The sequence below is a fragment of the Trichoplusia ni genome, chromosome 16 (assembly GCF_003590095.1).
Source record: "Trichoplusia ni isolate ovarian cell line Hi5 chromosome 16, tn1, whole genome shotgun sequence".
Lineage (NCBI taxonomy): Eukaryota > Metazoa > Arthropoda > Insecta > Lepidoptera > Noctuidae > Trichoplusia > Trichoplusia ni.
Genome location: NC_039493.1, coordinates 7,071,148 through 7,085,459, shown reverse-complemented (window position 1 = coordinate 7,085,459; position 14,312 = coordinate 7,071,148). Strand labels below are relative to the sequence as shown.

Sequence of the window (14,312 nt, the reverse complement as noted above, 5' to 3'; positions counted from 1 at the left end):
CACTAGTTATTCATAGCATAGCACTTGTTAAATTTAGACTAAAAGTCTATTGGCTTATAACCTAGGTTAAGGTGATTTACCCTAAGAACACAATAAGATTTCATTTGTACGTTATTTTAAGTTAATAATTTCTTTCAAAATCAAAACGAAAATCATATTCTAAAAGTTTTGTAATAAAAGTCTTTACTTGAGAATTAAAGTAATCAATTTAAAAATGGGAACATTATGGTTATTTTTTCTATTTCAACAGGTTTCGAATGTAAGCTTGTCTCTTAATTTGTTTGATAAAAATAAATGTTTGTAAAACACGAAGAATGTTTTGATTATAGATTTAGAACTGTGAACGTATAAAATATGTACGAAATATTTGAAAAAAAAAGCTTTGCTTACCAAGAACTCAAGAGACATTTAAAAACCGATCTGAATGGTAGAAAATAGTAGCAATTTGTTAACTGTTTGGCAGCATTGTATGAAAATGTCAAAGTGACGTTAGACCAGACGTTCCGTATCGTTTGTTTTGTCAGGCACTCGCGTTCGGGTCAGTTGTCAAATGTAATTTGTGTGAGATCGCGAGTGACAATCGCATCCACTTCCCTATTACCGTTTTAAATGAAATACGATTGTTTAATACATAATTGCGTGCCGTATTTATGAAAATAGTGTCTGTAAATCATGAAAACCGTATTCGGAAGCTAAAAAGACGAAAAATACGTGGTCTAAATAATAAAATTACTTTAATTTTGCCACAATGGTGAAAGATGGACGTAAATATCGGTCGCTATCGGTCTAGCTAGCCGTTTTGACGCCGACGTTGAATGAAATGTGATCTAGTGCAACGGAAATTAAGGATTTTTTGAACCGCAGTAAGTGTGTTTTGATACTTAGTTTATGTTATGTTTCGTTGCAGATAAACCGTTTTTCTTATCAGCTTTCTCTGCACGATTGTTTCTCAATGAATAGGTCTAGGAAGGCAATGACCAAAATAAGTAATGTGTGTAGTGATTATATAAATAATTATGAAGCTCTAAATTACGTCTGTATGTGAAAGTAATTGTACCACTATTTACGGCAATATTCCGCAGTTATGTCAGTTTTTATCACATAAAGGTCAGATATTAATAGATATATCACAGATACTGTTTATTTGTTTAATGTTTTTATGTATTTTTCTTTTATATCCGCCATTATTATACTTAAAACAAACGTAAATAACAACAGCTGTGTGTAGAATGCATCATGTGTGCAACATACGTATTTCGTTGATGTACCCATAGAAAGCTTTGGTTTTTTTTTCGTGGTCTTGACTTAAGCCAGTGCTGGGTAAATGCTATTAATGTCTGTTGTAGTTGGCCACATTACTTATCTCTGCAAATGAATAAATATTATAGTTATCTTTACTGTTGTTCTTAATTTGAAATATAATAGTTTTCATATTGTTTCAGTTATCTATGTAGAGTATCTTTAACAAAAATAAACAGCTGATATAAGTAAAGCAGTATTATTTATTATACTTGTCTAGATTATAGCATTTTTATGATTATCATTAAAAAAAACAGGTACATAGTTGTATCTCTAAAACATTATCAAGTATCCAACATAAGTCTTTATAAAAACTTCATTCTCTACACACACAAATAAGATTCTAATCTTAATGATGGAAATATTTGAGGCTATTAAATAAAACATTAATAGTAAATCTGTATGTGTAAATATAAGATTTAAATACCAAGTACAGCTAAACATAAAATAATTAGCAGTTATCTTAAGTTATCATTTATGAAATCAAAACAATTTGTTTATAAACACTATGATATGAACCAGTTACTTGGTCCTACTATGGGCTGCATGTAGTAATCTAACGATCTTTATAATACAATAAATGTATTATTGTTACTGTCTACTTATTATACTGTTGTTCTAAACATTGTAATTGATACTTATAAGCTTACACTACTGCACTACTACTGTATTTTGTGGAATGTCAACAAAGAGAACAAACAATAGCCATTCACCAACAAAGAAAACAAAATGTTTGCCTTATAATTCTTATTTTGATAGACTAATCTACAAATTAAAGATTTAATAATAAATTGAAAATAGTTCTTCCCGTTTTTATTCTTTTTCTTCCTAATTTATGTTAGATTTAAATGTAGTTGTTGTAAGCCATCAAAAAATTGTTTGGTACAAAGTATCAATCTCAATGTCAAAAACAATATACACTCCAAATTGATTATAATTGATTCAAATTCAATCCAACGTTTTCGTTAAGTTGAAAAACTTTATTGTCCTTTATATGACATAAACATTGAATGAGAGTAACAAAAATATTCAGCTTTACAATTTGATAACCGGTCTAAAAGTTATGCTTTGAAAAACCAGCTTTGATGTTATTCTATTAAAGTAATCTAATTTAAATGAATTAGTGTCCACGAAGTATATTTATTAGTGACTAAAACTTTGTATTGTTCAGTTTTTTGTTGTTGTTTAATAGGTCTATCAGTTTCTGTGCATTATCCTGTTGATTATTAATTGAAAGCCAAACAACAACAAATAACATAACTCTCTTCAAGCAAAGTCATATAAAAGTGTGTGTGTGTCTATTCAAGGTGTCAACTTCTTCCATACTAAATTAGATCGAAATCGGTTCAGCCTTTCGATCGTTCGTTTTGACATGAAGAGGTCACAAACATAAACACATACACATGCAAGCACACTCACATAATTTTACATTTATCATAAAATACATATACTTTGATGAAGTACCACGCGAGACAGAGATGCTGGACTCAGCACATTTAAAATAAACCTCGTAATCGTAGTTGACAAACAGTGACCGTAGATTCCAATCCAATCCTTACTTTCAGTATTCAGCCTTACCGCCCACATAAACAGTTTGAGTTGCAGTCTAAGTTTGAAGACAAACAATACCTTGAATTGTTTAAAACAAACATCTGAATGCAGTTGTTGTTACAGGTGCGCAGCCATGTCGGACGAGTCCAGTGTGCGAGTAGCTGTCCGGTAAGTTCATTGGAAACATACTAACTTCTTCATCATCCTATATCAAGGCTCGTGGTTTATGAAAGGGATCCAATCACCACCGAAGTTCTGGGCAACTTCACCTACACGCGATACGTCTTGCAAATTAACGAGGCTCTAGCGTCCACCAACACACATCGGACTATTGTTGCGGCATTTTATTATTCAACTAGAAGAAGGAAAGATCTTTGCCCAGAACTGGGATCTCAGAAAGGCGACGTATATAAATTGTATGCCTCGAGGCATCAAGTTAGAGTAAGACTGTTAATGGTCTTGAAGGGAGAGAGTAGACTTCGCTCTGTGCTTGTAGGGCGATGAGTCTCGAAATTATATTAGACCATATAAGAAAATAAGAAATAGTATTCATTATACTCGATTTTGCTTATTAAAATATACTATGGTGATCGGATTGTGGCTATTCCCAATTTAGTTCAATTTTTAATCTAAAGTCCCAGTAAACGACCAAAAAGAAAATCTTAACTAAGCACCTTAACATAGATAGATTTCATTTGAATACAACATCCACCGTATAAAAAACATTTAGACACGCTCACTCACAGCGCATGCTAACACTAGCCGTGAATATTGCAAAAAAAACACACATTACACATGTTTACATTGTAATAACTGAACGTGATGGAATATCTACATAATGTATGCAAATAACTAACCCAAAGACCTGCCTTATGTGTGGACTATTTACTAAGAATATAGTATTTGTATGTGTGAAACTATAGAGTGTATAGTATACGTTTCAATGTGTGTGTACAATAGACTGCTTCAAGATGTAGTGTACACAACAATGACATGTGGATGAGTTACATAACGTGGCTTTTAAGACTAATATCCTTTCCTATATCGTTTGAGCCTAGAACTGTTCGTTATGTACTCTGTGTTGGTACATAACTGTTGTTCAACATCTAAGTATGATCGCAGAGAACGAGTGTTAAAGTTAAATCCTCTTTGCTATATGAGAAAATGTCGTGATTTCTTGCACAGATACTTTTTGACTTTAACTCAAAAGCACCCTTTCTGTAACACGTCTACTACCGACTTTGAAATGGCAAAGTTGTTGAAAATGGGAAAATGTCTACCCATATAAACACACCACGAACAAATTGTTACGAGAAAAAGAGCGAAACTTTTAACTACACGTACAACTTTTATCATTGAACAAAATAACTACCTCCCCTTTTCCGGCAGTCGGGAAAAAATACCTCTCCCAACTCTCAAGTGCCTGCCGGATCTACCAACCATATATTTAAAAATAATATCCACGTAATAAATTAATACGAGCTAATAAACATCCAAACATCTTAAATGTTTATGATAAACTACCGGTAGCTTCGTAAACAAGAGTTATGGCCTTTCGAAATGAAGACGATTCAATAAATCAGTATCACACTCGACTCACATCAAACGTTGGTTTAATTATATCCTAATTTACATGTATCTATAGTTGATCTTACTAGCTAACGACTTAAAGACTGATTTATGTCGCCAACTCATTTAAATTGGAGGCGAATCGGCGCTGACAGATTACAAGATATTATCGTTTTGATTTGTCATTGCAGAATTCAATATCCTTATTGCACGTATATGTACCTACTATTACTAAAAAACAGTATATTTAATACAAAAGGCGTCACATTTTTATTTAAGCGTCTCATTATAACACGTCGAAGAAAGCTTGTAAATTCAATCGTCGCGACGCCCATTAAATAAACGATGACTTGACATGTACGGCACGCTTATTTTTTACGCATTTTACAAAGGCTGTGACAGACGTTTTAATTTTCAATTCCTTTTTCGCATTACTTATGCGAGCTTTTTGCATCCCAAACATTAATTATACACAGGCTGCATATTCGTAAAAGATAATTTGGTCTGTATTTGAACCTTTTTGCTTTTGAAATTCTTCTTTGTTGTAAATTCCTGGCGGAGTGTTCGTAGTCATGGATTGTCTAATGGATCGGTTCTGACTTTTGCAAGATTATTATTCGAGTAAAAATTAACTAGACTTTTTGAGTATATTCTGTAATTTCTGGATGTGGTTTGGATAGATAGTTTGCACGCAACCCTAGTTTATATCGAAATTGCGTGATAAAAAAGATATGGACGAAATTGTTCTGCAATGACATACGCAGTTTGATTTATTGCTACGGGCTAACGAGCGTAAAAAACTTCAGTTCCCTAGCTAACTACCACTACGGTATTTGACGTGAATTTGTCAACATTCCTGTTTGTGTTTCTTAGTTCAGTAGCGATAATTACGTTAACACAGTTCCTAGAATTTTTCGAAAAATAATGAAGTTACTCTCTGATATTGAATATCGCGGAAAATAATTATTTCATACTCTTCTTTTTAAATTAATTATTTAACACAATATGTGAGTGCTTTTTCTTTGAATTAATATTCTTGTTCTCCGATACGTTTGAAGTGTAATGACATGCTGACGTCACAGCCTTGACTAGCATTTATACTCCGCCGTCATCGTGCCTCCCACAATCGTATGAAGTCTTAATATACCTGTTACTAATGCTGGCTGTGTATATCTAGGAGATGACTGACAGGTTCATTGTCCCGCCAATACGTGACGTTCTATTTCTAGTTGTTTGGAGATTTATGCCCTTTTAGCTTACTCCGTTTACTATTTGTGTCGTTCGGTTTTCAGCAGTGTATGATATTTTACACCGGCCAGGTATTCGGCTAACTGAAAAGTGGAATTAGAATAATGTAAATGAAAAATCTCAAGAGAATATTTGGAAACACAGAGTCTCCCTAATAAATACAAATACCTTTTAGTTCTTTAAGACTTACTGCGCATGCGTTAAATACTAAAAATATTTCCGATGAAAAAACTTCTTATTTTATAACTTGGGTTCCCTTTTGTCGTATTGCGACGACACGTACCCTAGTTTTTGAGTTGAAGTGTAAGCAATAGAACAATGGACTCGTCTGGCGGGGGAATTCTGAAAATAGTGTTATTATCGTATGACGGTTCTGAAAGATGTTATGAACAAACTGTAGAGAAGTTGGTTTATTTTTATATTTGCAGAATAAGACTACAAAATATTATCAGCTGTAGGAACATTCAGGAACAAAGCTTGGAAATATACAAAAATATCGATATCCACTCTCCGAACCTTAAACATTATCATTATGTTTCAAAACATACAAATAGAAAGGAAGCGTCAAGTGGCTTTAAAAGTATTAATATTAAAACAAGCATTGCGGTGTTCGCGTCTGCACCAAGCACTATTTACTCAGCAATGCAACATAGCCTCGACATCGTAACATGAGTAGTTTCGAACTTTTTGTACTTTACCGACTACCGGTCAACATCCTGTTCAGAATTGATTGATGAGCTATAAGTAAATGCTTGACATGTTTATCTGTACGCGATAAATGTTTTTATTTTTTTATTAATGATATTTTATTTTCTATAATAAAATTTGCCGCTTTTTTTAGATGTAAACAGTGCCTTTTATAATTTAAATAAGTAATAAAATACGCTATGAAGCATTTATCCGTATCCGCCGGGATTAGAACGTCGAGTTTTTTTTAGTTTGAAAAAAAGACCGCAGATGAATTGGCTGAAGGTGTTTTTATGAAATATTTTATTTATTATATCGCATCTCAATAACTTTATAGCCATAAATAAAAACAACATCCTATTCAATTTATATTACCGAATTTTGACACTTCACTTTGACAGTTTGTTTTATGAGGTAACATCATTACTTAACTCGGCTCCTTGAACCGTGCCATGTCAAATCTGTGAGAATAGCCATTGAGGCATTGAGGACAAGCCGCGACCTATCCTCGACTTGATTTGTAATAGCTTACACACCGAAGCGAGCGGTCGTGAGCCTCTTATCCTCCGATTACAATCGTATTTGTCATCTTACAGGACAGTGGAACAGACGATAGCGAATCGTGATTGTATCGTCCTAGTTTAAATAACTTAGGTAGGCTATAAGCTAGTATTGTAACAATGTAGAAATGATAAATTACAGAGAAAGTTACTTCAATTTGTTGCTATCAGACGCTTTACGGTCGCCAAGAAATTTATAAAGAGCTCTATACAGAGCCCGCCACGATCCCCTTTATATTTGATTTTAAACGGAAAGTCTCTGATTGAATAGTTGGCATGGTCCTAAAATCCCCAGTAGGGTTTTTGTTTTATACTTTATACGCTATTGTTATCGAGGCATTAAAATGTGTAGGGCGAGGGTTGTCGCAGGGGTGAAATGCCGGTTCCTGGTAAGAACACATCGATTTTACTCCCCCTAGGAACATAACCCTTTGAATTTAGACTTTCAGTTTTAATTTCCAGTCATTCGAATAAACGTGCGTGTGATTTATGATAAAAACGAACGGCCATTTGTAAGATAGGTATTGAGAACACATAGCGTGAAGCCTTGCCATCAATACATCCGTATAAAACCAACATACTTCAACAGAATAAAGGTAATTATGTAAGAGTTGCAGTGAATCCAATTTGTAATGTTAGCTACATAATATTAAACAATCAGAAGTTGACACGGATGACGATACCGTACAAATTGCATGTAACATGCAAACAATATGTCAAACAGTTTTTGTAAATATTACTTAATATTTGAAACAATCGATTTGCTAATTTACCTTACTAGTAAATGTCAAAACTAGTATTTATATTTGTTTCACTGAGTCTTGTGGAACCGGTGTCAGTTCTATTGTCTGGGCTAGACGTGGACTAGGAGGACCTTTCAATTTGATCTTTAAGGTCAGCGATCATCAAATGTTATAAATATTAAGAAACTATGTTGGATTGAAAGGTTTTAGGCTATATATATTATTTCCCAAATTTCCACCCTCCACCCTTGTTTCCTCCTCCTCAAACTTTACACGACCTCCGTCCACACTTCAAGTTTGGCGATATTTTGGCTAAGAAGAAAAGGCAATAGAGATATTAGCGTTAAGTCTATAAATCAGTTGGTCTGCCCTGAGTAAATGCGTCAAAAACTGCATTTGCATGTAATAGTAATGTCATTATCCTTTTGCAGAATAAAATATTTCATTTCATGATCTCTTTCATTTATAAGCACCTACAAATCGAAATCAGATCAAAATTCTCCACGATACAAGAGCGAGGCACGATCCTGTCAACATTACGTAAAGCCGGTGTCAGCCACTCCTGTCACCTATCGCCTCATTCTCGTGACGGTGTGACAGGCGTCTGAAGATAATCAGTTTATAGTCATTAAATTGTTCCTGTCTCACTACCTATAACTGTAATGGTGTTTATCTTGCATCTATTGTTTTTCAAGCAGTTTACAGCGCTGCCGCTGACCTGATTCTTCATTCGCTGTATTAATTTACGTGTTACGTGTACAATTGTTGTGTAGTTTAATGTGTGAACTCAATGTTCTTCTTGCATAGTTCGGGTTTTTGTCTACTTATTCAGTAGGAGCTGATGTAGGTGCAGTGTTTCTAAAATTACTCATAGAACTCCTAAGACTTGCTTTTGTGTCGTGACATGCAGACGTCAACAGTTTGCAATGTTTTCGTTTCATTTACATGATAATAGAAAACAGAATGCATCTTAAATAAGTAAATCCAAGTAAGAGCAATGACCATTATTGTCTGAGGTCGGCAAGTCTGTACCATGGAGCTATCATCACAACATGTATACCTTATAAGCAGTTTGTAGTCAATGAATGCACAACGGGAATTCACATTGGCCCTTATGTAGGTAAGGCCAGCATTGGTCAATGGCCATTACAATTTATAGTACGACTGGTACGAGCATAGGTATAGGAACATAACGGCACCCTGCCTTACAACCAAACATTACTAGTAGGTATAACATTGACAGGACTCTTATGACAAAGGAGTAGGGTCTATTATCGTAGATCATTTCTGCCGTCATATGGTCTACCGTAGCACGGTAAGCTATTACCGGCTCGCCTGGTTTGCACCGACTTAGTTTTTACCAAATCGATTTATTTTTTTGTCTCGTAACGACTAGACGGCAGTTAGCTAATGTCTTCAACGTAATTATTTGAACCAAGTAGGCTGTGATGATGTTATTGAACCTACTTGGAAGTGGACTTTTTCTCAGTTGTGGGCGTATGGAATTTGTTTTTATAGTGAGTAACACTTGAATACATATGTTAAGTGACTCTAAGATAGAGAAAAATCGCCATATGCATAAACCGTAGGCGGAAATATACAGATGTCCACCCATCGTTCGTTAATGAAGATTTAAACTTCCGTCTCTTAGCGACTGACAAACAAATCATTCGACTTTCCCTATTCAAAGATGTCAAGATTTTCTGATTAAACAAATGATTGCTTTCCAAAACTTGTTGCATTCGAAAAAAAATTTCGTCAATTTTGTTCAAACCGTCCTCTATTTCTATTATTACGAACATCAGGTGAAATATAACTTGTTCACATAACCACATGAGAATTACATAAACCAGTCGCAACTGTAACCACCTGATCAGATTTTTATCGCAGCAATTAAAGTCAACACATGTCTGCTCCTTGTAGTAAAGTAGGGGCATTCTTTGTGACCGCAATACTCACTGAGATAAAAGATTTACGCTCGGCCGAGCAAATATTAATTACACGTTACAATTACCTCCTGTGACTCACTCCTGATACAGAATCGGGTTATCGTAGACTGCTCTATGAACATTAGACGCTATTTGCACAATGCTCGTTTTGTTATACCTAATGGAAGAAAATATAATTGTCCTATTGTTTTGGAAGACAGTGAGGCCGTTGAAACTAGGCGAGTCTGTAAAGCGAAAGATAGTTAGGATATGGATGCTCACATTAGCGGCTATTGAGACGGATGGTACGTAGCTAGTTTCGGAACCTAGATTCATAAACAAGAATTGTACCTATACTATCTTTCCTAGTACTAATTTTTACTTATCGTGTGTAACTATGCATGGATTTGCATGTACGGGGTGCAGGTTCTTCATCTATGGATGGGAACAGGCCTATGGTATTATTTATTATATTACTACCCTTTTGCTAATGGCATTCCACCTTGCAAGATCCTTAAATAAGCGCAAATTAAAAAGTGCGGTTCTGACAGTTGCTGCTCCGTTGAAAGAAGACGATAGTACAACTTTATATGCATAAACATAGAAACCGATAGTGACACTTTAAAATCTAATCTTGTCCATTCCCAGAAAAGGTTTTGTGAGCCCTAAGGGACCGGTCACACGTTCCAACCGCAATCACCTGCCCAATTTGTATACCGGATTAGTTGTTCCGGTGCTGGTTTCCGATCCGGATAGATTACATGTTTTATTAGGCGAGAGATTTACATTTCCTTGTATCGTATATATTTAGACTAACGATTTTTTTATTGAGAGAGTTGAGTTAGTGACGTACTATCGTTTTTCTTACATCATTATCAGCAAATCGTTTACCCAACTTAGTTGGAGTCGGTTTCCCGTCTATTCGGAAGCAGCTAAGTACCAGTGTTTTACGAAGAACGACTAGTGACATAGATAGAGGATCACCCAACAGCTTTACAGCTCACTAAGTTTTCTTGAAGTTTCTTGGACAAAACTCCATCCCACGATATCGCTTAACTTTACACAGATCGTTAAATCACAATCGCCTTAATTGCCAAGTTCTGTTGTAAGATATTCGTCCTTGTCAAAGTAAACTGCCGTTCAAGGTATGATAATATTTCTAGACCTGCGTTTATAAGTAAACACTAACATTAATCACTTGTTTCAAAAGCGCTGTCTGATAAAAGTAATGACGTGCGTTGACACACCCTTATTGCTGCGGGGAAATCCAAATGGACACCCTTGGCCCCATGGCAAAAAATCAGGCCGACCGGGAGTGTTACCGGAAATAACAAGCAACTGGGTCCTGGAGCTGAGGGGACAAGTTATGTCTTGTCTATACAACTTGACTATGCTAGAACTTGCATAGTCAAGTTAACTGGACATTTCTTCCTTTAGTGAGAAAATAATGCTGATTTGCCAAGTCATCCTTAATTCCTTCTACAATACATAAAGCTGTTTTATGCTACTTTTTCTTGAATGATGTGACAAAATAAAGCAGATACATTATACGAAAACTTTTGCTCTTCAGCTTCACCCATTCGTTAAAATACCAAACTTTTTATTGTCTGTTTGCCAAAACGTCTGGCAGTTAAAATCAGCTGTTACTTTGGAAAGGCGTCATATATGGATGCCAAGTTTTCCCTCTGAATTTCAATTAAGTTGATAAATCATTCATATTTGCTAACAACGCGATTTATTTCTTTCGTTTGAAGATTTCAAATATATTTCTAAATATTCGATTCTCTTTGTTATTCAGAATTCAAGTTGTGATAATATCTTTACCGACTAGTGATCTCTACCAATCAAGACGTAAAAAAGCAGCTGTATCGACTTATAAGAAAAAGTGTCAACATTAATTGACATACTCGTAATGGAGCTTAATTGATATTGTTTATTTACTTAACGATCGATGACAGGATGTAGTGAGGTCGCGACACCAACCTTCGTCCGTTCAATTATTTTAAATATTTTATAAGTTTGTTCAGACGTGGGAGCTGAATGTCAATTGGAACACGTGTCGTATTGATTTTACGCTTCTTGTCTGACCGGCTCTACATGGCATAAATACCTATTTGCTCCACTTTTGGATAGTGTTACAACTTTTATGTTTAGATGTTTTTTTGTGTTTTGAAATCTTTTATAGGTGTAAATGGTAAGATTTGCGTTATAGGCTACAAATCTTACCTACTTTTTCCATTCTTCAAAATAATCTTGTTTCTTTTCTTTAAGGAGCTTTCGTAAATAAGCCAGGTATTCCGTATCAAACTTATGTGTTGTTAAAAGGAAATGTATACTCCAAAGGCTAAGCAGCATAAAATATGGTATCACCATGTTCGTACATAAAATTTACGATTACGTGTTGCTCACGGTTTTCCGTACAGATAATGGCGAAAAGCGCAATTGCATTATGTTAATGGCAGGTTGTTGGCCCTATACCAACACCTAAGTGACCCACTTCCTTCGGCTGATGGCGAACGATGATAACAGGCGCATTCACCCCGCTTTTGTTGCTTCCTTGTTTAGAGTTATGAATTGTTTACACAATACTTTTGTTTTATTAATATCCCGTGATCGTTATTGTCAATAAATATTCTTCTTTAATCGATCTACTTTTATGGTCGTTGTTTTTTCTCGAAGTCGGCTTCTAATCTATATCTATACTCTATACTAATATATAAAGCTGAAGAGTTTGTTTGTTTGTTTGAACGCGCTAATCTCAGGAACTACTGGTCCAAATTGAAAAATTATTTTTGTGTTGAATAGACCATTCATCGAGGAAGGCTTTAGGCTATAAACCATCACGCTGCGACTAATAGGAGCGAAGATATGTACAATGGAAAATGTGAATAAACAGTTCAGGTATAAATCATATCTTATAACTTCTACCCACGGGAACGAAATCGCGGGCAACAGCTAGTATTGGATATTATTTGTTGCCCAAAACGAAAGTATTGCAAATCCTGCTACTGATGTCCTAACATTTATTTCCCTTATAAGTAATTCTTGCAAAATTTTACTTAAAGGAGATTTTATAGATTCCTTGGACAAGATTTTCTATTACGGACAATAGTGTACCTACATTTTGATGAAGCAACGAGACATTATGTTTCTATTGCAAGACTCAAAGACTACAGAGGCATAACATTCACTATTACTGTTTATTCATAGTTTTACTGCTTCGCTTACACGGTTTATAAGGATGTGGTTACACACACTGCCTATTTAACCTCCTCTGCATTGCCTATTCAATATTATGATGGACTTTTATGCTCGATAGACTCTAAGTTAAATATTTTTGTTACTTGTTCTTTTATTATGACAATGAGCTCAATTATTTTATATTAGATCTTTATACGTAGGTGTTGTAGGAGAATTAATGTTTAATATTAATTGCAAACTTACTTTGACCTTTCTTCTTGCCCTGACTGTCGTTACTAGGTTAAAGGCGTCTCCATAAGGATTCTGCAATCAAATGATACAAATATTGACCTCTGACTTAAGAGGCCAAAAAAGCTGCGAAATTTACCTTTCATACCATATATTCTGACATAGCATTCGAGCTTTATACCTACAGTATAGTTATGAGCCCTCATCGCATTCTTGAGAGCAACGTACTCTTATGTAAGAGTGCCCTTGACCTGACTTTCCTTCAAAACAAACTAACATGTCTAACGCTGTGTGAATTTTGAAACACAATCTGAACACAACACAAATAATTTAAGAAGGGTTTTCAGCTCTTATGGACTGTAAAGGTCGAAGTATGCATCATACAGTCAGCAAAATAGATAAACAAAGTGATTATAGGAAAGTTGTTACTAAAAATATATTTTTATTCAATTACGTCGATCTATTCGAATTACGTTCGCGTAAGCTTATGATAAAGGGCTCCAGACATGTTCAAAAATAGTCGGGCTATTCCGATAAAGACGCGTGAGTAAACCGCACCGAAGCTTGCCGAAAAAAGGAACATTTTAGATATTCACTGAACTTTTGAGCTCAAAAGCCGGTATACTCATATTTTTTCCACATTAGGCCTTATTTTTGAACAAGACACTGCGTCTAATCTACGCTATAAGAAACGAGGTCAAGGTCATCGTCTAGACGTTACATCTAGTCTAAATCAGGTGAGAGCGATGTACAGTGACATAATATGTAGACAAGAAATGAATAAGTCATTGTTGCAACTGATTGTTATTCTTATCTGCAGTTTACGATGCGGGTCGGTTTGCAGAGAAATGTGTTACGTATTACACGAGTTTGAGTAACTTGGATTATTGAAATGTTGGTGCAGTTTGTTGGATTTAAAGACTAAAGGAACGCGGTTGTAATTGTTTAGTTCCCGTTTTAGAGGGCAAACTGCATGTAGTATGTTACTCGCTGTTAATGAAGCTCTACATTGTTGAAATACTTTTTAAATCGGGTTTAGTGGTTTGGAAGTAGTAGCGTAACAAACAAGCTGACTGTCGATTCGTAATATTAGAATGAATGTTCATTTGTAAATCGCTACAACACAGTTACATGTTGTTGGTTGTTATCCTATTACTACTACTGTTGCCATTTTTTAGTTCCATTTATAAAGAAATAAAAAATCATTCATTTGAAACAAACCTTTACTTTAATAGTATACTAAAAACACTTAATAATATATTGAATACTTTTTTGTAATGTGCCACGTAATATTTATG

General features: G+C 34.9%; 1 protein-coding gene across 1 annotated transcript in view; it reads left to right on the top strand.

Moving 5' to 3' along the window:
- The first annotated feature begins 494 nt into the window (after nucleotides 1-494).
- LOC113502230 (kinesin-like protein KIF21A) overlaps nucleotides 495-14,312 on the top strand; it is a 56,398-nt gene continuing 42,580 nt past the window's right edge. The window contains exons 1-2 of the mRNA XM_026883723.1: nucleotides 495-863; nucleotides 2,974-3,018. Coding sequence (XP_026739524.1) covers nucleotides 2,984-3,018 — 35 coding nt within the window. The 5' untranslated portion in view covers nucleotides 495-863; nucleotides 2,974-2,983. The remainder of the gene's footprint in view (nucleotides 864-2,973; nucleotides 3,019-14,312) is intronic.